The sequence below is a fragment of the Eschrichtius robustus genome, chromosome 1 (genome assembly GCF_028021215.1).
Source record: "Eschrichtius robustus isolate mEscRob2 chromosome 1, mEscRob2.pri, whole genome shotgun sequence".
In the NCBI taxonomy this organism is placed as follows: Eukaryota; Metazoa; Chordata; class Mammalia; order Artiodactyla; family Eschrichtiidae; genus Eschrichtius; species Eschrichtius robustus.
The window spans coordinates 163,815,418-163,842,243 of record NC_090824.1 but is presented as its reverse complement, the minus strand read 5'-3'; the positions used below and the strand labels follow the sequence as shown (position 1 = coordinate 163,842,243).

At 46.2% G+C, this 26,826-nt stretch overlaps 1 protein-coding gene across 1 annotated transcript in view; it reads right to left on the bottom strand.

Moving 5' to 3' along the window:
- The window catches only part of ALPK3 (alpha kinase 3), a 46,050-nt gene that overhangs the window by 3,106 nt on the left and 16,118 nt on the right, over nt 1-26,826 (bottom strand). Inside the window, exons 4-12 of the mRNA XM_068537799.1 lie at nt 23,519-23,636; nt 21,705-22,932; nt 5,932-8,023; nt 5,134-5,281; nt 4,631-4,758; nt 4,441-4,476; nt 1,942-2,222; nt 1,295-1,383; nt 268-491 (exon numbers count right to left, since the gene is read on the bottom strand). Of these exons, the coding sequence (XP_068393900.1) occupies nt 268-491; nt 1,295-1,383; nt 1,942-2,222; nt 4,441-4,476; nt 4,631-4,758; nt 5,134-5,281; nt 5,932-8,023; nt 21,705-22,932; nt 23,519-23,636 (4,344 nt within the window). The remainder of the gene's footprint in view (nt 1-267; nt 492-1,294; nt 1,384-1,941; nt 2,223-4,440; nt 4,477-4,630; nt 4,759-5,133; nt 5,282-5,931; nt 8,024-21,704; nt 22,933-23,518; nt 23,637-26,826) is intronic.

Here is a 26,826-nt window from a genome sequence, read left to right as displayed (position 1 = left end):
TTGAAGTAAATTCCTTTTTAATTTTAAGTGAAGCCTGGAGTGTACTCCTTTAAATACAACTGCAGTTATAGACTAGGCTCCATGAGGCCCTGATATGTATTAGCGTTGCATACAAAGTGGTTCCCGTCCAATGCACTTTACAAGGTTACTGTGAAAGCAAAGGAGAATACGTGCAAAAGTACGCTGCACACTAGTAAACGAGAACTGTGACCCTGCCCCTCCGCATGCTCTCCTGCACATGTACATGCACACCTCACACCCTCATACCTGCCAAATCTGTGACAAGGAAGCTGCCATTTGTCCACAGATACAGCCAGTGCTGGAAGGTCTGGCATTTCTGCACGGCCTCAGAGCTGCTAGATGCTGCTGGAGCCGCAGCAAAGCCCCATTCCCGGGAACAGTAAGACTCCATGGGCTTGCCCAGGTCCTCCTCCAGGGTAGCATATGGGATATTGTTTGCAGGCCGGTAGATCAGATACAGTGGGATGATCCTAAACATAGTGTCACCCTGCAGTGAGCAGGAAGTATGGCCCCAGAGAGCTCCTCCCTCCACCTCAATTCTACAATCTTGGATCCAAAAGGAAGGCCCTTCCAAGAACAGAACTCTCAGCTCTGAGCCTGAAGGACAGCAAGGAAGGGGGGTTCCACCCTGAGTTCAGGAAAGGAAATGGAGGCCTCCTCCATTCTCTGAGGTCAGTGGGATTAGAACTGAACCCTGCTATAGCCCCAGGAGGCCTCTGTGCTTGAGTGAGGGACTAAGACCTGTATGTGCCAAACAGAAAGGAATACCCCTGAGAGGATTCAACCAGACTGTGCTCAATGCCAGCTAGACCCTAATACTCAAGAGTTGAAGTTCCAAGTCTCAAAATGAAAACAATTTCCATGTGTAGCTGACTCCTACAAAAATCCACACTGACCCTGCCCACCTACCACATTAGAATCCTGACCAGTTTGCCTGGAAGCTTTAGCCTCCCCCATCACCTTCAGAGAGGCCCAGAACCTGCTGTGCCCAAACTCTGCAATCAGCAAAAACTGGGCAAAGGAGTGGGGAATTAGGGTGGGTGGGAGGAGACTGAAGACCAGAGCAGAAGCTCTTCTAAAGTGGGCAGTGAATCTTGAGGTCTTTATTTCTAGATTTTGTGGAACCATTGAGCTGAGCATGGGGTTAGCTGGGGGCCCATTTGCACATGGCCATTACTCAGAAGGCCCCCAGGAGGCTGTGAAATCATGGTTCTCTGCAGAAGCTCAAGTCAGCACGTCTGCACACTGCACGGCCCCCTCCCTGTGCACTTACTCAGGCACGTCCCCAAAGCCAGGTGCAGCCCGGGCTTCAGCCGCAAAGATTTTGCAGTACTCTCGACTCATGTTCTGGATCTTGCACCCCTGTGGATTGAAGAGAACCAACTCTGATCAGCAAGGAAGCATCCCGGTTCTCTATCGTGCCTGGCTCTTGGTGGGAAGGCCATCTGCTAGAGGCTGCAGGGAGGATCCCAGCCCTGGGGGAGGTGGGGTTTATTCCTACCCTCCTCCCTACTCTGCACCTCATTTTTCTCATTTGTAAAACAAGAGGCTTTGGACTTGTTTTCAAAGTGGTTTCCAAAGTGTGTTTCCTGGAGCCCTAGTGATAGATGGCAATGCCCCACGGGCCACACTGCAGAGAGCAAGGTACCGACCCCGCCCACAGTCACTCCCCTTTTAACTCCCAAATAAGGCTTCTGTGAAAGATATCTTTGAGGGCAGTGAAGAAAGTTTTCTGCTGAAAAATACAGTTTGAAAACTATGGCCCCAAAGATGTAGCCTGGACTACATCTCAGGCTCTCGTCGAGGTAAAGTTGAGACTAAGGTGGCTTCCTCCTCCATACCGGGCTTCCCAATAGGACCCAGGCTGGGAAGGGGAGGGATGAGAGAGTGGAAGGATGGGGCAGGGGGATGGGACAGTACCTGGATGGTGACGTCATAGTTTCTGCCCAGGAGAGAAGTCTCACTGCTGGGCCCAAACACAAGCAGGCTGGACACCTTGATGATGCACGTGAGGCCTGACTCGAAGATGGGTTCCAGCCCGTAGATGACCTTGGCCTGGGAGGCCTTCCGAAGGCCACACCCGTGTCCACTCCCTCGTAGCTCCTCGCTCACCAGGCGCCCAAAGAGCTTGTCCCCCCAGCAGCCAGAGTCAGCCAGACCCTTAGCAAACACCATGGGGGTCATCTCAATCTCTTCTCCAACTGAAGGGGAACAGGAGAAATGTGGAAAACTAGAAGCTCCCCACTGACTGCTGTGGGACCCATAGCACCCCACCACTCTGTCCATGACTGCTCTTTGGGTGTGCACGGGGGGGGGGGGCCCTATGGACTATGACCTCCTGAGGGCAGACACTGTATCTGGTAAAACCGCCGTCATTCAACAGTGCTCATGTGTGCACAGAGCAAGGGCTCAGCCAGTGTCTGTGGAAGGCCGGGGTTTTCTGAGGAAGCAGCAATCAATACAGAGTATCAGAATTACTTTGTTTTAGAATTCAGTGTCTTGATCAAATGAATAAATGACTCCATCTCAACCAACATGTTTGACTGAAACAAAAAGTTTGTGAGACAAATCCAGTAGCAGTAGCTCAAATTGGGATCACTAAATACCATTCTCCACTAAAAGGAACCAGAACTCCCTAAAGAAATGGTTGATTCCAGGTCTAGGGCAGGAAGTGTCCTAGACTGACCTGAAACATCTCTGGACCATAAAGCAAGTAAGGTATCATAAACAATTGGCAACTTGTCAGAAAGACACACAAGCCAACCTGAAGAGGCTTCTACTGGCAAAAAATGAGACAATCTTACCAACAACAACAACAGCAAAATAATTGCAAAGTATTGAACATTCAAATGTGTTAAAAATCCATACTTTCATAATTATAAGTTTAAAAAAACCTTCCCTCTGGAAAAAAAAACCCTCATTCATGACCTTTGGAGGATGTTAGGGCACCAACTCATTATTCTGAAATCTAATAAGAGCAAGGAGGAAAAGAAAGTATTTTTTCCTTCATTTTCTGTTGGACCTATATGTATCAGGATTACCAAATAACCATTTCTTCTTTTCCAAAAAATTTCAGCTAATGAATAAAGAAGAAATGACAGAATTAAAATACTCCATGTTGCAAACCTTAATGAAATAAAGGACTTAGGTGATAATCAGTGACTGCTAAAACCCCTAGATGATGACAGGGGTTGTATCAGATACCGTTTTTTAAAGTTTAAAAGGGATAGATCAGGCAGAAAACACCTGAATGAACCCAGTGATCACTCTTAACATTACTAAAACAATCAGACATCACATGCCTCCAGATAGGATGCAAAAGGAAATACACAGCACACCTGTGAAATGTTCACACAACCCAAAATTTGCACCTGAATTGGAGCAAGCATCTCAAGCTAATTACCAGTTTAGAGGAAGCACATCAATGAAGCAACATGTTAAATGGTGATATAATCAACAAAATCCAAAATGTAAGAAATTCTTCAACAAATAAATGGCAAGGGGGGAAAACAAATGAGGGAGAAGGAACTATTATACATTTGATAGATTTAAGGGATTATATTAGCCAAAAGCACTGAGTGGTTCCTAATTCAAATAAACCAACACTTATGAGAAAGTTGGGAAACTCTGATTGGATATTTGATGATAATAAAGTATTATTACTAAGTTTTTAGGCTTTTTTAGTTTTTAGGTGAGGTTATATTTGATATTGATTAAATTTGACTTGATAACTGAACAAAAGGCACTAGTTGAATGAATGAGTAAATAAGTGAATGAAGGAAGGAATTAATGTATTAGTTGGCAAATGAAGCTCTAGAAACCTTTCCATCACCAGCCACCTTCACGGTCCTAATCCTTAGTGTGTCTTTTGCAGGAGCAATACATCTCTTCCCCTAATATTTGAGCCTTTAAAATGCTTATCAAACTTCGGGGTGTATCACAATCACCAGGGCATCTACTGACATGCAATTGTGTTAGGTCCTACCCCAGAGATTGTGATTAAGAGTATCTGCAGTAGGGCTCAAGTAACTGCATTATCAGCAAGCTCCCTGCGTGAATCGAATGCAGGAGTCCACAGACCACTGTGAGAAACTCCGGGGAGGGAGCTGGCAGGGTGAGAAGTACCCTGGTGGCCAGTCCTGCTCTTGATCAAGGGCTCTGACATGGGCAAAGGGCACAGGCTGAATGAACTCCTTGTAGGACGTCCCCTTAGCCACTTCCTCCCCCCTCATCTTCTGAAACAGCTGTCCCCCCCCCCCATCCTCCTCCACAAACCATATCCTAAACTAGGAGGCAAAGGGTAGCTGTATGTGGAGATAAACATGGCATTTAGAACAGATTCCAAGTCTTTAAAGAAGCCCCTGCAGATAGCAGGGTAGGGACACAGGCCCACCCATTCCTCCCCCTGAGGGGAACTACCTTGACCTTCTTCTCTGGAGATGAATCCTGACAGCACTGTGTGGAGAAAGAGAAGAGAAAGCCGCTATCCTCAGGCAGGTCTGCCCAGAGAGAGCTCCACCTCTGCAAAGAGGACTGTTCCCCGCCGCCCCCCCCCCCCAGTGGGGGCCAGGCAGAGACCCCGGGGAGGGTGGGCAGAGCTCACACTCACCCTCGGGGCTGAGGCAGAAGTCAGTGGAGGCCGAGCCGTGCTCATTGTGGATGGTGCATCGATACATACCACAGTCTACGGGGGACGCCTGCACGATGGCCAGGGCCGCTGGCCCTTCATCCCCTGCACTGCAGAGAGGAGACCCTCTCCGTGAGGCCATCACCATGGCACAGCCCAGGGCCAGCCTGCGGTCCTGAGGCTTCGCAGACCCCGCTCTCAGAGAATGCTGTGAGCCCTGTCTCTGAGAGCTCTGGGAAGAGCTGGGCCTGCATCACACAGGTCAGGACTGCACTAGCTGTGTGACTTTGGGCAAGTGACTTAATACATCTGAGCCCCAATGTTCTCCTCTTCACTATGGGAATACTAGAATCTCCCTCATAGGGATCTTGTGAGGATTAAATGAGGAGGTAGATCCAAAGTGCTGGGACAATGCCCCCCACAGTATTGCTGCTGTAATTTATTAGGGAGCCAGGTCAGGTGGAGGTGGTACCCAGCTGGCTTACCTCCTGCCCACCTCGCCCACTGGGCGCTGATCCTTGGCCCATGTCAAGACTGAGTCACTAAGAATGTTGAAAAACTGGCACCAGAGCTTCAGGCTGCCCGAGGCATCAGGAAACTGCTCCACCCGAATCTTCCGGATCACCTGTGGGGCTGGAAGCAGGGGCACAGTTGAGAGGAACAAACCACTTCCCCTCCATCGTGTGCCCTCTCTGGCCCTACCCCTGCTTCCCAGGGTGTCCTTGGTGGCACAGGCTGAGAGAAAACGGGATTAAGCCTCCACACAGCCCTCACTTGGGTCCCACCTGTATCTCTGAGGCTTTTGCCCTGACTTCAAAGCACACATCTTAGCTAGAAAGAACATAGTATGGCACCTCCACTCCAGGCCAGGGAGAGCCTCACAGCTGAGGCTGCAGACAGCAGTCAAGAGAGGAACTTCAGTTTGCAGCCTAGGCTCCTAAACCTAGGACCCTGCGTTTGAATCTTGTCCATACCACTCTGTACTCGAGGGACAAGTCTGCAAAGAGGCGATTATGGTGGTGATGATGATGATAGAGCTAGGATACTACTGAAGCCAGGCCCTGTGCTGAGTACTTGATTTATTCTATCCCATGTAACCCTCACAATGTTACAAAGTTGGTACTATTTCCAACTCCAAGTGGCCTTTCTGATTCCAAAGCCTGTGGGATTATTACGTAAGAATACCCTTTACAGAGGTACGCTAAACCTCTAGCAGGCAGGGTTACCCCAGCAGGGCCCTGTTCCGGGCAGCCCGCTCCTGTGAAGCCGTACCTGTTGCTCACCTTTTAGCAGGTCTTTGGCTCTCCTTGGCTTGGCCGGAGAGCCCTGCTTGCCTTCCTCCAGGGCCAGCTCTGCTTCCAGGTCGCTGGCTCTGGGGCTGGAGCCCAGGGTTCCTGCTGCCGGCCCCTCCTCTGCCCGCGGCACCTCCAGCATGCCTGCCTTTCTGCCCTGAGTAGGGGAGCGTTTCTCCCGCCCTGGACTCCCCGGGGGCCCAGGTGCAAGACCCTTCCGGGGCCCCCGGGGGGAACCCGAGGGGCTCTTCCTTTCTTCGGGCTTGGTTGGCTCCCCGTCTCCTGCTGCTCTGACCTTAGGGAGAAACCTCTTCCTCCGGGCCCCCAGAGCCAGTTCCTCGGGCGTAGCTGCGGGGAGATCTGTCAGAGCTTCCCCTGGGATCTCCTCCTCTCGGAAGGGTTCCTGGGCTCCGCTCTCTGCTGACAGCAGTCCCTGCCCAGGGGCTGCCTGCCCACCCACCCCCACCAGCGCCCCACCCATGCCGCTCTCCTGGGAGGTCGGCAGGAGGCCAGGCCCCTCAAGGGAAACCTCTCCCTCACCCTCACTGGATCCTCCTGAGGTCAGCCCAGGGCCTTCCTCCTCACCTACCACGATGGCAGGGATAGAGAGGGGGCTGGGGCCAGGGCACCGGGCAGCAGCCAGGGCCTGACGGCCAACCTGCACCTCGCGGTCCAGGAGGCCGGTGAGGCGGCGGGAGGTACAGGGGCTCAGCAGCAGGGTCTGCGCGCTCTGCACCAAATGGTTGTTCTCCACATGCTCCAGGATGCGCCGTGACGTCCGGGGACTCAGACCGGCCACTTCCACGGTGGGGGCCAGATAGGGTGAGGGTGCCTGATCCCCAGTGGCAGCTTCCCCCTGGGCCCCGGGGCCCCTGCCACTCGTCTCTGAGCTGGACAGCTTCAGCAGCAGGAGCAAGTAGCTCTTCAGGGAGTCTATGAGGCCAGGGTCACAGGTCCGGGAGCCTGAAGTCCTCCCTTCCACACCGGGCACCTTGGCGCAGGCCCCCTCAGCGTCTGCTGCCCTGGTTCCTGGCGGGTGACTCCGGCTGGGGGTGCCCGGCCCCAGGTGCAGTGGGGGGGCAGAACTCAGCAAGGCCTGGTCCCCAGAGGGTAGGAAGGCAGCTGTGTTCATGTGCTGAGAAGCCGGGGTGCTGGGCAGCCGCTGCTGTGAGTTATCAGTCAGGCCAGCCCCAGGAAGAGAGGGCAGAGTGGGCACCTGGGGGCTCAGGCCCGCTGGAGGACAGCCACCCAGATCCACAGGCGGCACTTCTCCTGGCTGTTCCTGCTTGGGGCCCTGGGACAGGCCCTCCTCGGGCTTGTCCTTAACTGGACCCGACTGCTCTGGCCCTCGACATCTCTCTCCTCCCACCTGCTCCAAACTGCCCTCAGGAGGCAGCTGTGCCTTGCGCGTGAGGCCCCCCACCAGGGGACCTGGCACAGTTTCCTCACGGTTCCCGGAGGCTGTTCCTGCTGCCTCGTCAGATCTGAGCATAAAATCAGGTTTGTCTGGGACGGAGAACTCTTCTGGGGTCTGTTCAAAGCATTCAATAATCTGAGGGGACCTAGGATCCTCTGACGGTGGGCGTTTGGGGGCCCTGGACTGTGGGCTGATACCGGTCATGGGCGCCTTCTCTGACCAACATTTCATGGCTGTGGGAATGCTCCCCTCTGACCATGCCCCCTTGTCTTCCTGCACCCTTCTGTCTGCCTGTGTCCTCTCATCTGCCTGGGTCCCCACCTCTCCTCGTGCCATCACGTCCTCCTGGGAATTCCTGCCTGACTCTGACCTCTCACTTTCTTGTGTCACAACATCCACCTGTGTCTTCCTATCTGCCTGTGTCCTCTGGGTGGTTTGTGTTCCATCTCCCTGCGTCTTCCCATCCACCTGCATCTTCCTATCCACCTCTGTATTCTTCTTGCCTCCAATGTTCTGATCGGAAGATGCTCTCCTGTCCTCCTGGGTTTCTGTGTCCATGGGCTCAATGATGTCCTGACTTCTGGAGGTGCTGCAACCAGCAGAGACTGTATCAGAGCTGCTGCTGGCCAATGTGGTAGGAGCCATGGTTGCCTGGGACTCCTGGACCTGAGAACACACAGACAGAAGCAAGAACTTAACTACACGTGCCTTAGGATCTCTTTCCAATCCAATATCCCAGCCTCCTCTGACCTCATCCAGAACGGCCATGATGAGAATCCTGCCACCTGGTTTCTCAGGCCTGCTAGGGGTGACAGAGTCCCAAGCCCACCCACCCAATCCCTGATCCCAGAATCTAGACCAGGGAATACCCAGAATCCAGGTCTAGCTCTGGCCCTCCCCATCTCTCCCTGAAGAAATTTTGCCTCTCCTGACAGCCCCTGATCATGTGCTACCCCACCCCTCAACCCTGCCATTCGGAGGAGAGTGTCCTCTCCCCAGGGCTTCCGAGCAGTCAATCTGTGCCTCTCTTGTGGCACTAACTGCCCTGGATAGAATTAGGGGTGAAGTGGGAGAGTGCCAAAGGGTCTCCTTGACAGCATCAGGGACAGCATCGTTATTAATGCTGAGTGAGTGGTAATTACACAGTGCCATCCAAAGAGGGTTAAAGTCATTATGAATGACACCTATGCCAGGAGATCCATGAAACATTATAACGTTACCCTTCTGAACACCCGCTATTTGCAAAAACACTATGCTAGGCCCCTATTTATCACATATGTATTACCTCACTCCTCACAACAATATCAAATAGTTGCAAGAATCATCTCTATTTTAGAGATAAGAACACTGATGGTCAAAGAAGGAATATGGTTTGTCCATTATCAGATAGTAAGCGGTAGAGTTTAGTTTAGAAGCCAGGTGTGTCTAGCTTCAAATCTCACATTCTTTGTTGTTATACTATATGGTCACACATTTAAATATAATTAAAGGACCTTCTATCTAAACATACTGGCGTAAAACAGTAAATTGCCTCTTTTCCTGTTGGATATAATCAAAACCAACTAAGTAAACAAGAAAAAACAAAGCAAATTCCATTGTTAGTGGAAATGGAGGCTAATAAAACCTACAGTCTCAAAAAAAAAAAAAAATTGGGTAAGGATTGCCAAAAGCAGATAGATGAAACTCTGGGAGGTTGCAAGAGCTGTAGGATCACGGAGGACTGGGTGGAAATCAAGCAGAAGACATACAAGGGAGACGTCCAACAGTCAGGAAAAGAACAGTGGAGCAGCCTACCAGAGGCAGATCTCAAAAAACATGAGCAAAAATACACGAAAATTGCTAAGAAAATAGATTTTGAACATACAAGAACTTAAGGAATAGTGTTCCATGGCCCTGGAGGAAACTACTGGAGAACAAACTTTGGTCAACCAAAAGATGACTGGGGAAACCACAGCAAAAGAATTGATGGTGAACACTGAACATATATTTAACCATAGAACCAAGACTAAAACCAAAAATGTTTAGAGTGGCAGATCAGAATGTCAGTGTTTATGCCCTGACAATGCAGAAACGATACAACTAGCACAGAAGGGGAAAGGGGAAGAAGATGACAAGTGGAGTTAAGTGCCTTAATTGTATCACTTATACAAGCCAGGAATCAAAGGCATGACTCAAAGCTGAAAACCCAGGTAACAGAAATACAGCATATTCAACTATACAAAGATAGTCACTTAGAAATAAAACTGTGGGATAATAGGAGATAGAAAATGAAAGGGAAAAAAGGTAGGGAGGAAGTGGAAACATGATCACTGCTCATCATAAAAAAGTAAAACACACTGACTAAACAGATAAAATTATGGATGATATTACATAAAATTTAAATTATAAATTACTACGTACAAATATTTCTAAGTATCAGAAGAACCACACACAAAACCAAAGCAAACAGAACATATGAGACCTTAATATGTATTTAATTAAATTATATTTAAATTAAGTATAGAACTTAAAGTTACTTTACTGCATATGGAATTCTGAATGAATGGTATGAATACGAAAAAAATAGAAGAGTTTGGTGAATAACAGGAGCCATCAAATGTAAGTCTGACTGACCGAAGAATGTTAGTAAAAACACTCCTCCAACTTCTCTGAGAACCAGTAAGACACGAACAGACAAAAACACCTTGGAGCTGGGCTTCCCTGGTGGTGCAGTGGTTAAGAATCTGCCTGCCAATGCAGGGGACAGGGGTTTGAGCCCTGGCCCGGGAAGATCCCACATGCCACGGAGCAACTAAGCCCATGCGCCACAACTACTGAGCCTACGTGCCACAACTACTGAAGCCTGCGCGCCTAGAGCTCCAGCTCCACAAGAGAAGCTACCACAATGAGAAGCCCATGCACCGCGACAAAGAGTAGCACCCACTCGCTGCAACTAGAGAAAGCCTGCGTGCCGCAACAAAGACCCAACGCAGCCAAAAATAAATAAATTAAAAATAATAATACAAAAATAAAAAAATAAAAAATAAATCTGATTGTGACACTCCCCTCCTTAAAAGCCTCTCAGCAGCTTATCATCACTTACAGGCTAAAGCCTAAAAGTCCTAGCCTAAAAGAGCAAAAAGTTTAAGAATACTCCCTGCCCGGCAGGGTATGGGGAAACAGGCATCAGCGCAGCCTCTATGGATAGTAATTTGGCATTATCTAGTAAAACTAAAAATACTTATATTCTTTGGCCCAACAGTTCCACTCCTGGGAATTTAGCCTATAGATATACTTTCATGTGCAAATTCACATATATACAAGGATACTCATTGCAGCATAGTTTATAATAGCAAAAGACTAGAAATTACCTAAATTACATCAATACAGGATTGATCCAATGAATTATGGTACATCCACACCCCAAATAAATAAAATAAATACCCAAATAAAAAAGCAAGGTATAGGACAGAAAGTATCATATGCCACCTTTATGTGGAAAATACAGAGACACATATTTGTAAATGTACAGAAGATAGCTCTGGAAGGATGCCCAAGATACCAGTTACGGCAACTTATTTCAGGAAGAGGGATGGGGTGGTGGCGGTAGGGAAAGGGTGAAGATTTAATATTCTCTAAATACTTTTTATACTTTTTGGATTTTATACCATGTGCCTATGACACATATTTAACAAAATCCAATTAAGAATGAAAATGAATAAGTAAATAGACCCTTGTGTGATCAGTGAGGCCTGTCCTTCAGCAGGGGACCCAGGTCTGTCTCTCCAGGCTCATCTCTTGGGTCACTCCATCCCACAACACTAACGTACCATGCTGATTACTGTGCTATTTTATAACCACTTTGTTTTTTCTCTGCTGGACATTCTCAGCCTTCTCATTGCTCACCTGGAGAATTCCTTCCTTTCCCTGAAGACCTCACTCAGGTTTCTTCTCATTTTAGAAGACTTCTGAGTTCCCTTCTCCACCCCAAAAAACGTAAGTGGCTTCTTATCCTATGTATCCATGGCAAATGTACCTAATTCTATTATTATACCCTCATTCTCTGTGGCAGTTATGCATGTGTCACCTGCTAATCTGTGAACTCTTCCCTTTCAAAGAGGGCCCAGCACAGGCCCAGGGTTAGACTTGGTGTGCAATAACTATAAAGACTGACCTCTCTAAACACTATGGGGGGCGGGGGTGTGTGTCTGCATCTGGAACTGTATGGAGAAGTGAGGAGGAATGTCATGTATTTCTTAAAAATAAAAAACTGTGTGAGCTGGGGTGAACCTATCTGGTTCTCTGTGGGCTTTTTCATTACAAAGAACATTAGCAGTTTTAATTTGCCATCCTGTCTTTCTGTCTTCTCTGTAAAATTTTTGAGATTAAGGAACCAGTCTGAATCCCTTTGCATCCTTCACAGACCGAGGCACATAGGAGGTTCACAGGAATGAACCACTGAATGGCAAGTACTATGGCTTGTGACACTCTAAGAGGAGAGAGTGCTGGTTTGGGGAAGCAGGATACAAAGTCAGGGGCTTAACAAGGATGGAGCAGGGCATTGTCAAGGACCTGGAATCTACTTCCTTGATGAAACCCAGACCCAGGGCTCATACTGAGGCTTCATGATCTTTAAATGTTTGGTATAATTTTCCAGTGAAACCATGTGGCCCTAAAGATTTTGGGGAGGAGATTTAAAACTACAAATTCAATTTCCTTAACAGTCATAGCATTATTCAAATTATCGTTTCATTTTTACATGAGTTTTGGTAGTTTTTTTTTTTTAAGAATTGTTCTATTTCATCTAAGTTGTTGAACTTGTGAGTGCATTTTTTTTCATAATGGTCCTTTATTATCCTTTTAATGCTTGCAGGGTCACTAGTGACATCTCCTTTCATTTAGTTTTTTAAAGAGCTTTATTGAGGTATAATTGACAAAACAGTATACATTTAAAGTGTACAACTTGGTGTTTTGATATATCTATATACTGTGAAATGATCACCACAATCAAGCTCCTCTTTTGTTCTGAATACAGGTAATTTGTGTCTTCTCTTATTTTTTTTTGTGAGTCTTGCTAGAGGCTTATCAATATTATTGATCTTTTCAAATAGCAAGATTTTGGTTTAATTTTTTTCCATAGTTTTTCTGTTTTCAATTTCATTTTTTGCTCTTTTCTTTATTATTTTTCCCTTCCTTCTGCTTGCTTTGGGTTAGTTTTGTTCTTCCTTTTCTAGTTTCTCAATATGAGAGCTTAGAGTATTGATTTCAGACCTTCTTTTCTAGTATAAATATTTAATGCTATAAATTTTCCTCAAGACACTGATTTAGCAGCATCTAAAATTTTGATATGTTGTACTTTCACTTTCATTCAGTTCAAAATATTTCCCAATTGACCTTAAGACCTTCCTCTCTGACCCATAAAAGTGTGATATTTAATTTAAAAGTGTTTGGAGACTTTCCTATTATCCTCTGTCACTGATTTCTAGTTTAATTTCATTTTTGTCAGAGAACATACTTTGTATTATTTCAAATATTTTATATTTGTTAAGGTTTGTTTATGACCCAGGATATGATCTATTCTAGTGAATGTTTTATATGCACTTGAAACAAATAAGTATTCTGCTGTTGTTATGTGGAGTATGCTATGTGTCTATTAGATCCAGTTAGTTGATAAAGCTATTCAGTTCTTTTCTATTCTTACTGATTTTCTGTTTACTAGTTCAATTGGTTATTGAGAGGCGTGTTAAAGTCTCCAACTATAATTGTTGATTTGTCTATTTCTCCTTTCAGTTCTGCCAGTTTTTCTTCATGTATTTTGAAGCTCTGTTGTTAGGGGCAAACTCATTTTCATTTTCTTGAATTGATTCTTTTATCATTATGTACTTCACTATTTTTCCCTGGTAATTTTCTTTGCTCTGAAGTCTGCTTTGTCTGATATTAATATGGCCAGTCCAGTTTTCAGTTGATTAGTGTTTGCATTGTATATATTTTCTATTATTTTACTTTTAACCTACCTATATCACTGGAATTGAAGTCAATTTCTTTTAAAAAGCATAGAGTTGGGAATTTTTTTTGGATCCAGTCTCACAATCTCTTTTACTTCATGTGTTTAGACCACTTATATTTAATATAATTATTTATACGTTTGAACTTACATCAATTATTTTATTATTTGTTTTCTATTTGTTCCCTCTGTTATTTCTTCCTGTTTCCCCTTTCCAGTTTTCTTGTAGATTATTTGAAAGTTTTTAGTATTCCACTTTAATTTACATATTGTGATGTTTACTATATTTCTTTGTATTTTAATTATTGTTCTAGGGCTTACAATACATACACTTAACTTCCCACAGTCTACTTAGAGTCAACATCTTACCACTGCAAGTGAAATGTAGTAATCTTACGACCACATAGGTCCCTTTACCCTCTCCCTCTTTATATGTTACATTTACATACATTAAAAACTTTAGCAGACAATGTTATAATCTGTACGTTTTACCTTCAAACATTTTTTAAAGAATTCAAGAAGAGAAGAATAATCTATTATGTTTACCCAGGTATTTACAAGATTCCTTGTATCATTTCCCTTTGTCTGAAAAATTTACTTTAGCAATTCTTTTAGAACAGGTTTGCTAGCAATGCATTCTCTTAGTTTCCCTTTGTCTTGGAATGTCTTTATTTCACCTTCAATACTAAAAGATATGTTTGCTGAATGTAGAATTATAGATTGAAAAATATTTTCTTTCAGCAGTTAAAAAATATTATTTCACTTCCTTTTTTAACCTCCATTGTTTCTGATGAGAAATCTGCAGTCATTCGAGTTACTGTTCCCCTATAAATAGTGCGTCGTTTTTTCTCTGACTACTTTCAAGATCTTATTGTTGTTGTTGTCTTCAGTTCTCAGCAATTTGACTATGTTGTTCCCTGGCATGGAATTCTGTGGGCGTTTCTTATTTGCGGTTTGCTGAACTTCTTGATCTATAAGTTTGTGGGGTTTTTTTTGCCAAATTTGGGAAGTTTTCAGCCATTATTTCTTCATATATTTTCTCTGCACCACACTCTCTTCTCTCCTTCTGGGTATCCAATGACATGAATGTTAGACATTCTGATATTGCACCACAGATCCTTGAAGCTCTGTTCATGTCTTTTTCTCTCTGTTATTCAGATTGAATACTTTTGATTGACCTATCTTCAAAGTGCACTGACTTTTTCCCTATTGTCCTCATTCTGCTGTTGTGCCCAACAAGCAAGTCTTTTTTATTTCAATTATTTTATTTTTCAGTTCTGAAATGAACAATTTGTTCTTTATATCTTGTATTTCTTTGCCAAGACTTTCTATCTTTCCACTTATTTCCAGAATGTTCAACCTTACTTTTTGTCACTGCTTTAAACTCAGATAATTCCAACATATCTGCCATCTTGACATTGGCATTCTTTAACTGCCTTTTCCCATGCAAGTTGAGATTTTCCTGATTTTCTCATATGCCAAATAATACTTATTATATCTGGCACATTTTGAATATTATGAGATTCTAGTTTCTTGTATAAATCCTATAGAGAATGTTAATATTTTTGTCTGAGCAGACAATCTACTTGGTTGTGTTCAGGCTGCAAGTTCCATTCAACATTCTGAGGTTGTAGTTTCAACGTCAGGTCCATTTTCAAAGTCTTTGCAGTGCTATTCAGATCTGTCCTGTGTGTGTGCCACCCAGTGGCCAGTCTGGGACTTGGATGATGGTCTCTTAGTTCCTTTTGATACAATGTTCAGAACCAGATCCATGCATGAACAGCTTGAGAATAAGCCCAGGAATTTATAAACAGCTTATAAAGTCACTTTCCCAAACTTCTTCCTGTGCATGATCTACCCTTTACTTTCGGGGTCCTTAGGATTCCCTTTTCCAGTCCTCCCTCAAAGTTTTAGACCCCTGTGGCCTCTGCTACTGTCACTACCAGGAGATTCCTCTCCTATTCCTCAAGCCTGTTCAAAAGGGCTTCTCCTAAAGCTCTCTCTGTTCATCCTGATGCTTATTTCTGAGTTTCTGATTGCATTAAGACCAGGCCAGGGAATACTAGATTTTTTTAAGGGTAAATACTGCTGAATCAGTGGTACTTAATTCTGGTCTTATTCCTCAGTCTGTCTGCTCCTATTTGCTTATCAAAGTCATCAAGTAGCTGCACCATGCATTTGGCCCAAGTTTTTAGTTGCATTCAGTGGAAGATACAGGGTGGATGGTGTTTACTCCATCTTATCCAGAACTGGAACTACCATAACCGTGATAACTAATTTAACATTCGTTACTGTATTTTCTAGTTCTGGATTTCTAGTTGGTTCATTTTAAAGTCTTTGCCACTTTTTATAGTTTCTAGTTCTCTGCTGAAATCTTCAATCTTGCCTTTTTATCTTCTTGAATATAGAATGTATAGTTTTAGTTTTATAGTTCATGTCTGATAATTCCAAAAGTTGGAATATATTGTCTGCTGGTTTTGCTAGTTCTTTTTCATGTTTCTTTCTTTCTTTTTTTTTTTTTTTTTGCCACACTGCGCAGCTTGCAGGATCTTAGTTCTCCAACCAGGGATTGAACCCAGGGCCACAGCAGTGAAAGTGCTGAGTCCTAACCATTGGACTGCCGGGGAAGTCCCCTTTTTCATGTTTTCCTCTCTTTGTGTGCCTGCTTATCTTCATTTAGGTGCTGAATATTACATTTGAAACATTTTTCAAAAATAATTTGAGGCTTAAGATGATGTTATCATCCTCCAGATGCTTGGGAGCAAGGTATCTTGAACCACCTTAATCTGATTTCAAGGACTGAGATATTTCTTGGTCACCCAGGTAACTCAGAGTTAAGCCTCAATCCCCGTGAGGGTAATTTGCTCTGGTTCCCTTAATCCTATGGTGCAAACCTTCAGAGTTCCCAACCCAAAGACCAGGGGGTTTGCCAGGGCTACCACTCTTGAGACCATGGGCTCCAATTCTGGTCTCCCAAGTCCCTTGAGGCTGTCTACAACACTGCTGAGTCTCTCATTCTCCCCTTCTGGAGTGGCAAACAACCCCAGGACAAAAGCTATGCCAAATGCTGAGCTCACCATTCTGGATTTCCATCTCCTCCCAGATCCTGGGCAAGTGATTCTTCCCTTTGTTAGCTCTCCAGTGCCTTCAAGCAGACATTATTATATTTTGCTCAGCTTTATTAGTTGCCCTCAGTAGGAAAGTTGGTTGGAATTATCTAGCCCAGCATTACTGGAAGCTGATATTTAAAAAATGTTAGTTCTCTCCCCTTTCTGTCTCACTCCCAAGACTGGATGATGTTACAGTTAGTGCTAAACAAACCAAAGCAGAACACAAGACACAGAAGAGAAGAAAAAGTGTTGAGAGGCTTTAAATGCATCTAGGCATTAAGGTTAGGATAGGCAGGGCACTTCCCTGGTGGTCTAGTGGTTGAGACTCTGTGCTTCCAATGCAGGGGGCATGGGTTTGATCCCTGGTCAGGGAACTAAGATCCCATGTGCTGTGCGGTATGGGGAAAAAAAAAAAAAAATTTTTTTTTAAAGAAACTTTTTAAAAAAATTTTAAAAAGATTAGGACAGGCAGGTGTGCATTCCTACCTACCACCTTACCCTTGCTTCATGCTATTTGTCCTTCCCAGAATGTCTTCCTTCCTCTCTTTAACCTATCTAATTTCTTTTTATCTGGGGATATTATGGGCATTCTTTTATATTAAAAAAATTATATTTGATGTTTTTCTACTATGGTATTTACAGTAATAAACCCTATACATGCTGCCAACCAGCCTCTTCCCAGATGCCTTCTCTCGTGACTGCAGACCACCCCACTCTCCGTCCCTAGAAACCTACTGCAATAACATTCACCACAGCCTCTTTGCACTTATGGTTTGGTGCAAGTCTAATCCCCTGGATTCGTTAGATAATTTCTTAAGGCAACGATCATGTCTCTCCTCAAGCCCCCCTCCCTTCAACAGCTCTCAGAAAATACTTATATTCACATAGTCTCTGAAAACCAAAGCACCCTAATTATGCAAGGGGAGTTTCCACATATTGAGATGATCATCCTCAGGACCAGGACGTACAGGATGTAAAGACCTGTGAGGTCTCAAGGCATTCAGCAGAGCCCTCTCATGTCTATACCACCCACTCTGAGGATTTGGGCAGATGGGGCATTCCACCATATCCCCACGCTCCTGTACCTCAGCTCCAGAGATCTGAGCCAGTCTCAGAGAAGATCTCAGGTTAGGGCACTAAAAAGCAGCCTTTGAGGACACTGAAGGCCAGTTCCCATTCACCAAGTACCTTAGGCAAGATTGCTTCTGCCCAGGGAAAGAGCTCCCTGAATAGCATGGCTGGGCTCAAGGAGACGGTCTCTGGACACTCTTAACAACCCAAGAGGCCAGAGTTTTAGCATCTGCTCCTCATCCATATCCAAGATGAAAGCCTAACTTGAGCTGTCAGAGATACCCCTTATTTCCAGGAAAGGAAATCAAGACAGCGTAGGGAAGCAGCAGCAGCATATCCCAGAAGCAGAGGCCTTTAAAATATCTAACGCTAACAAGAGGCATGCTGGACCCATATGGAGAAAACAGAGCTTAAAAAGAAATAAGAGGGAATGTCCAGTGGTTAGGACTCTGCGCTTTCATTGCCAAGGGCCTGGGTTCAATCCCTGGTCAGGGAACTAAGATCCCGCAAGCTGCGCAGTGTGGCCAAAAATTTTTTTTAATTTAAAAATAAAAAAAGAAAGAAGAAAGAAGGCTTGAATGATAGAAACAAATACCATGCTCCTGGATGAGAAAGCTAAATATTAAGATATTGATATTTCCAAATTAATTCTTATATGTAAAGATACTTAATGCAGTCTCAATCAAAATACCAATGGTATAGAGACAGAAAGCAGATTAGTGGTTGCCTGGTCGTGGTGGTGGGAACAAGGATTAACTGCAAAAAAGGAACAAGGATCTTTTCAGGGTGATGGAAATGTTTTAAAACCGAATTGTGGTAATGGCTGTACAACTGTGAATTGTGTACATTGGACTGTACATTTTAAATAGGTGACTATTATTGGTGTATAAATTATACCTCGATCAAGCTGTTTAAAAATAGAAACCTAACAAATTTTACTAAAAGACCATTCAAAATTCAAATCTGACTAGTCTTCCATGAAAGGATTTAATATGCTTTTGATCTTGTTAAAAATAATTCATCATTTTTTTGAAAATGTAGTTTTTTAAAATGGTGAATATAAGGATACAAGGTAAAAAACAGTGTTATCTGGGAGTTTGGAAAAATTCAAACAATGATTCTAAAGTTTTCCTAGAGGAATAAACAAGAGAGAATAGCTAAAACATGTTTAAAAGAAGTATAAGAGGGTTGCTCTGCCAGAAATGAAAGCTACAACAATTAAAATGAGATCATCCTGGGGCTTCCCTGGTGGTGCAGTGGTTGAGAATCTGCCTGCCAATGCAGGGGACACGGGTTCGAGCCCTGGTCTGGGAAGATCCCACATGCCGCGGAGCAGCTAGGCCCGTGAGCCACAATTACTGAGCCTGCGCGTCTGGAGCCTGTGTTCCGCAACAGGAGAGGCCGCGATAGTGAGAGGCCCGCGCACCGCGATGAAGAGTGGCCCCCGCTTGCCGCAATTAGAGAGAGCCCTCGCACAGAAACGAAGACCCAACACAGCCATAAATAAATAAATTAATTAAATTTTAAAAAAAAATGAGATCATCCTGTTGTAAGAATCAACAAACAGATTAATGGATTATGATAGATGTATATATGGGAACTAAAATAGGCTTTAGTGGGTATAAAATTAGTGTATAAAGAAAGAATCACAAACTAATAGGAAAAGGTTAAATTTGGGGGAAATTACTTATTAACCAAAAATTGAGCTAGAGACTGATACTATGCTATACATCCAAATCAATTCCAGATTAATATAAAAGTCAAATGAAGGAATTCAAACAACAAAAATTATAAAAATACAGATATATATTTAACTAACCTTGGAATAAGGAAGAAAAGCATAAACACTATTGAAGAAATGTTTAAAATATGCATATTGTGGCATCTTACATAACCACTAAAAATGAAGTTTTTCAGATAATTTTTAGGAACCATGAAAAACTGCTCATGAAATAATGAGAAGTAACGAAAGCAGAATATAAAACTGAATCAGAATAACAATGTAAATCAAATTTTAAAATAATAAAATACATATACAGAAAGATTGGTAGATATATCAAGATGTCTTTGGATGGTAGAATTATAGGTGAATTTCTACTTTTTCCTTTCAGTTTTTAGAATTTTCCCCCATATTTTTTACTACGGCCATGTGTTTCTTTCATAATCAAAAAATAAGATTTTTTTAAAAGATTTGGTAGAATGAGAATATGAAAAACCAATCAAATTCAGCTACTAAAAAGCAACAGCTTCAAAAATACATATAGCTGTTAAATGCATTTTTCACATGTATGATACATTTCACAATTTTTTTAAGTACTAAAAAAAAAAGCCACACAAGCTCTTTGCAGGAACAGCAGAACCTCTACAGACAGCCTCTCCTGTGCCTGCAGTGCCCCAGCCCATTCGTCCCACTTGCGAGAGGCAAGGAGGGCCTTGCCAGGAGGATGCAGCCATTCTGGCTGTGGTATTCCCCGCCGCTGTGGGCAGAGAAGCCAGATTCACTCACAGACTTGGCCGCCAGCCTGATCTCTTCCCAAATGTGCTCCCTAGGGGCCCATGAGGGCCATCCCTACCATATGCCCTGCTGTCCAGCCTGTGGGCTGTCAGGCATGTGGAGCGGCCCCATCTGGGCTCCTAGGAACTCACCACTCCCGCTGCTGAAATCTCCTGAGACCAGGCGTGAGGGGCTGAGAGTCATGAACAGATTCAGAGAGTCTGGTTTGAGGTTCACCCCACTCCAAAGACCTCTGAACTACCGTCCCCACAGACTAACCCCAGCACCCTCAGCACACACTGAAATAAAACCATCTCCCCTGGCCACCCTTGAAACTGGTCTCTCCCTCCTGCCCCCATGAAAGTTCTCTCTGTGGGAAAGGCAGCCCCTCCCTGTTCTCCACGAAGCATCCTTTTCCCGCTGCCCTCCAGGAGGTACTGCAGCAGCTTTTCCCTCATGTTTCCCTTCACTGTTCCAAGAAGCCGTCTGTCTTCTGCCTTGACCCCTGTGAAACACTGCTTTCAGCTGCTCCTCCTGTCTCCTGGGACCCATGCTCCTGCTTCCTCTGCCCCAAGAAACAATTTCATCTTAGTTCCCGCCAAAATGCTGTCTCCACTTGGGGTTGCCAGATTTAGCAAAGAGAAATACAGGACACCCAGTTAAATTTGAATTTCAGACAAACAACCAATCATTTCTTAGTATAAGTATATCCCATCTATTTTATCCAACCCACCCCCAGTCTTGATACACTTTTTCTTTCTGCCCCGCTATAAAACACTCCTTCTCTCTAAACTCCTGTGAAATACTGCCTGCCCTCTGCCCCTGAAACACGAAACACTGACCAAACGGGATAAACTGTTTCCCTTCTGTTAATCCTCTCAATCCCGCTCCTCTCTTCCCTCTTCCCCTGCCCCCTCCCCCCATCAAACTCCTTAATGCTGCCACCTGGATGCCCCACGCTCCCCCCCCCGTCTCCACACAAAACCTCTGTCCTCTGTTGGCTACCTGATCCCCAGAAGAATGCCAGCACTCCTGTTCTCAGGGAAAACAGTTTGCCTCTACCTCCCACCACAGTAACGTCTCAGACCTATTGCCATTTATTTCGTTCTTAGCATGCACCGAGCCCTGGGCCAAGCACTCTGATTCTCACAGCAGCTCTATGAAGTAGGCACTGTTTTTATTAAGGTTTTATGACTTGCCCAAGATTACACAATGTTAAGGATAGTCAGATTTGCACATAGGTATACCTGACTCCGAAATCTTGGATAAAACCCCAGATCAAGTCAGAATTTTCTGGACAGTGGATATTTTTTAAATCTTCTAATAAGCATCCAGGTCAAGACCCACCGCACAGTACAGACCACTCCTCAGCCTCCCCATTCTCTTTCCTCCCCAAAGAACATCCTCTTCCTCCACCCCGCTCTGCGACACAGTCCCCTTGGAAGTGAACTTGCATGTTGTCAGAGGAGATGGTCACAGTCAGGCTGTGCTGCCCACACGCCTGGCATCTGGGGACTGCCTGGGGCGAGGCCCAGGCCTGTGGTCCCCTGCTCCTGGCCAGCACTCCACCTCACCCCACCCCCTTCTATAAATACCCCACTGCTCACTGGCTGCCGAGCTGTTGCAGCAACAGTTTCCATGAGGTCATCTCTCCCGAGCGGCCTCCAGCCACCCAGCACCCACACTTACCTTTCCTGGAGTCCCGTGGCCTGCTTGCCCCTGCAGCGGGCTATCCTGGGGGCTGTGTCTCCGCCGGGCGGGGGGTGTGGGCACTTGGGCAGAGGCCTGAGGCGGGGCCTTCCCTGAGCTCTGAGCCCCAGGTTCTGGATCTCGACTTGGGGAAGAATCAGGCTTGCAGCTGGCGGTGGGCTCCCCTTTGGGCTTCGGAGGAGCAAATCTCTTCCTGTTGAAGGGCCTAGTCTGCTGGGGGGCTGAGGGCGTGGGCTGGCCAGGGACAGCAGGCTCCCTCTCACCTCTGGCTTTGCTGGATACCTTCCCTGAGGGCATCTCTCCAGGTGTCCTGCCACTGGGGGTCTGGGCCCCCTCCTCCCCCTGAGGCTTGTCTGCCTGGGTGCTCTCCGGATACATGTCCTTCAGGGAGAAATACACTCCCTGGTCTGGGCCTGGGACAGGGGCCTTCTGGGCCTGGTCTTGAGTACCCACAGCAGAGGCTGGCTTCCTGGTGCCATCTGCTCCAGAGGACCCAGGCCCCTGGACGGCCCTGCCTCTGGGCCGGGTCTGAACCTGCTCCTTGTCCCTGGGCCCCTGTGTCCCACAGGAGTCAAGCTTGTCTGAACTGGGGACACAGTTTTCAGAGGAACGGTGGCTTCGAGCTGCCCTCTCTACCTCTGGCTTTCGCACACCTTGCTTAGGTTCCTCATCTTTCTTTTTCTTCTTGGCCCCAGACTCCTTTTTGGGGGCTCTCTGAGGCCCCAGCTCCATGGCCTTACAGATGTATGTCAACAGGCCACGCTCCCCAGCCTCCCCGTTCTCAGGGGCAGCCTCCCCGTTGGTGGTCACCTCTCCGGAAGCAAAACTGTTGATCAGGCCCAAACCTGGGTGCTGACCAGGCTCCATCTCTCCCTTCTGCCAAGCCACCGGTGTCCCGTTCTCGACCTCCCGGGTGGGGGCTGAGGGGACTGGCACCTCGGCCCCACTCAGCCGCCGCTTCCGCTGGAAGCGGTCGGGGCTGAGCTTGCGCAGGGTGTCGGCCTCTTCCACGGCCTCCTTCCCGTGCTTCCAGCTCTTCTCGATCTCACGCATCTTTGCCGCAGCCTTGCGCTTCAGCTTGGCGAACCAGCGCTGGTGGATCTGGTACTCGGTCATGGTGCCCACCTCCAAGACCCCTGAGCAGGACACAATTCCCTTGGCATTCTGGGCAGAGGCCTGGTAGATGGCGGCATCTTCTTCTCGACACCTAGAGGCAGGAGCATGAGATGGGAGGTGAGAGCCCCCAATCCCCGCAGCCAGAGCCTCGAAGAGTTGAGCGCCCTGCCCCACCCCCTGCCAGCCCTGCCCCGAGTGCCGCGCCCCACCTCTGATAGCACCAACTCCAAAATTCCCCACTACAGCTGAGGAAACTGAGGCTGGCAAGAGGGTGGGAGCTGGCCAAGGTCATGCTGTTCCAGGACAGATTAGACTTGGGGCCCAGGAGAGCTCCCTTCAGAAGCAGGTGACCCACACAGCCCCTTGTGAAGTAAGGATGACACAGGAGCTTTTTTGGGAAGCTGACTTCATGGAAAATGTTGCTATGGGTCAGGACCCCCTCTGGTTGCGCTCAGCTCTATGGCTGTCAGAAATACTCCCGCCCTGGCCTTAGGAGATCCCAGACACTGGCAGACAGACACGCTTCAGCAGGTGGCTCAGCTTAGCCGCAGAACCCCGCCTCCACCCCCAGATCCTGCCTGGGTGTCTTCATCCAACTGACTCCATTTCTAAGGGCAGACTTGGGCCATAGGACCTTCAGGAGGGCAGAGAGAGCAGAACAGGCCCTTCTCCCTCACCTGTAGAGCTGCAGTGTGTGGCGGTTGCCCTGATGAGTGATCTCGTATTTTGGCAAGCCACAGTAGCGGTCCAGCTCTTTGTCATCCTTGTACCAGGTCACCTCTGGCTCTGGGTATCCTAGGAGGGAAGCAGGAGATTGGGTTGCAGGGAGACCAGTTCCAAAGTAGTGGGAGGAGAGAACAGGATGCCATGGCTTCCCCAGACCACCTGAAGAGACTGGACTGGCCCACCTGCCCTGGGGCTTGTAGGAAGAAGAGGGCTATCATATGGCTCAGCTTATTTTTAGAAGCTAGGCCCTGTCAAAGCCTAAAACTGTTCCCCTTCAGCAGCTGGAAGGCAAATATAGAGGAGAAACTTCCTAGCTTCTGGTAAGAAGGGAAGCAAGGAGTTTCCAGAAAGCTTTGGCTGGTAATAATAAGCTTCCTTTCTTCAGTGGCCTGTTCTACATCCTCAACAGTAGTAACAGCTCTATCCTTGGAGGTCTCTCACCAATACCCAATATCAACACCACTGCCAAGAGCCCTCCTTCTTTCATTCCAGGTTCCTGAGCTGTTAGTATTATTTGATGACACAGCTAAAACATCCATCCATCCATCCATCCATCCATCCATCCATCCATCCATCCATCCAACCATTCACACCTACCTTCCCATCCATTCACTACTGTGAAACTGATTGAGGTATTTTCCCAGCCGCTCCTCTCTGGACTTCCAGCCCTACTCACAAAGAGCTTCCAACTGTAAAAGTCACATGTCCCTTCCTCCCTGGCCACTTGGCTGATTTGTCCAGTAATAAAAACATAATCAGTTAATCTAATCCAATTCTTTGACCTAGTATTTGGGAATTGGAACCTAGAGACAGTCTACCCTAGTGTCTGGAAATAACTTGGAAGGGGTACAGCCATATTCTGCCACATGGACTGAGAAGCAGACAAAGCTGGTCGACAGTGAGATGGAAAATGAAGTTGATGTTCAGGATAGAATAAGAAAAAGGAGAGAGAGACTTCTCTGGTGGTCCAGTGGTTAAGAATCCACCTTCCAATGCAGAGGATGTGGGTTCGATCCCTGTTCAGGGAACTACGATCCCACATGCCGCGGGGCAACTGAGCCTGCACACCACAACTAGAGAGAAGCCTGCACGCCGCAACGAAGACCCAGTGCAGCCAAAATTTAAAAAAGAAGACAGAGAGAGTCCCAATATCCTTCCAAATACTGGCTCCATTCTTTGCCTGGGCACGGCTACATTCCTACTTGTCAATTCCATAAGAAGCCCATCTAAGCCTTACCAAAAAATTCTGCTTCGTTTCTTAAACTGACTCCAATTAATTTGCAATGTTTACTAAATATTAAAGACTCCTAACATATATTCCCTTAAATACATATATATTAGGTGTGTGCTGACTGCCAAGCAAGGGTTATGAAGATATAGGAGCTTGACAGACAGCTCTCTGCTCTCAGGGAACCGACTGTACTATAGAAAAGATAAGACAGGTCTCCACACAAGGGAGGGATGCACCTGTATCTGGGTACACATTCTCTGTCTTCCCTACTGTCTATGGATAAACTACCCCCATGCCTATCTAAAGACACCCTCACTGCATCCCATCTCCTCTTGCCTCATCAAGGACATCTCTCCAACAATCATTCCTCCTCTCCTGCATCATCAAGCTTTTCCTCTCTTATATTATTCCCATCAGCATACAAGCCTCTGTACTGTCTCCCTTCTTTTAAAAGAACTTTCTTTGACCCCACATCCCCCACTAGCTCCTGCCCCCATCTCTCTATTCTCTCCTTTATAGAGAAATTCTTTGAAAGAGTTGTCTGTATTCACTGTCTTCACTCCATCTCCTCCAATCAGGCTTTTGTACCCACCGCGGCACCAGAATTGCTCTTGGCAAGGTCACCCATGAGTCACACATCGCCAAATCCACTAGCATTTCTTAAGCTTTGTCTACCCAATCTATCAGCATTGACCTTCCCTTCTTGAAACCTTTTCCTCACTTGCTCCTGGATGCCACTTCTTCTGAGTGCCTTTCCTACTCCACTGGCCACTTTTCCTAATCTTTTTCTTCCACCGCTCCCCCACCATCACCACCTAAGACTATAAGTGTTAGGCCAGGGCTCAGGCCTCAGAACCATTTTCCATTTTCTAGCCATAAAACCTAGGGGATCTAATCCTGTCCTGCAGCCTTTAAATAGCTATATCTTCCTGACTCCCAAATTTGTATCTCTAGCCCAGACCTCCCCTGAACTCCTGGTTTTTATTTCTGACTGCATACCTGACATCTCCGCTTGGAGGTCTAATAGGTATCAAACTTAACAAGTCCCAAACCAAGCTCCTTATTCCCCTCTCCAAGCCAAGTCCCACATATATCAGTAAATGGCAAATTCATCCTTCTAATTTGGCTCAGGCCAAAAACCTGGAGGCAATCCCTTATTCTTTTCTTTTCCTCACGTCCACTCCATCAGACGATTCTATGGGCCCTTCCTCCAGACTGTATCCAGAATCTGATCACTTCTTGCCATTCCCTGCCGCCAACCTGGTCCATTACCATCATCTGACACCTCAGTTTCTGCAACAACCTCCTTGCTGATCTCACTACTTCCATCCTGGCCTCTCTTCAGCCCATTCTCAGCACAGCCAGAGTGAGCCTTTTAAAATGAAGTAAATAAAGTCAAGTGATAGCACCCCTCTGCTCAAAACACCCTAGTAGCTCCCAGGTCATTAAGGCCCTCATGACGTGGGCCGCGTTAGCACACCGGCCTCAGCTCCTCCTGCTCTCTGCCTTGCTTGTGGTACCCCTGCCACATGGCCCTGCTGGCTGGCCTCTAACAGCAGGTGAGAACCACATCTGGATTCCTCCCACCTCTGTTCACACATTACCTCCTTGGAGAGGCCTTCCCTACCACCCCGTGTGAAACAGCGACTCTGTCTCCTTGGAAATTCTTAGCCCTCTTACTATGTTTCTTTTTCTTCATAGAATGCATTGCTGCCTGACATATTATACCCCGATGAGGTTGTTGGTTTACATCCATCTTCTCCAACTCCCTGGGGAAAGAACAGCTCCATGACTTGTCGGTGTTTTTCGTGCTATGTCCCCAGTTCCTAGAATAGTGACTGGTATGGAATCAACACTCGTTAAATATTTATAGATGAATGAATGAAGCAATGCACTAATGGCTCAGGGTACAGAGAAGGGAACAAGCACTTCTGGCTGGGGAATCAGGAAAGGCTTTATGGCATGAGCGGCATTTGAAATGGCCATGAGGGTGGGTAGAATTTCAGAAAACGTGGGTTCAGTGCCTGT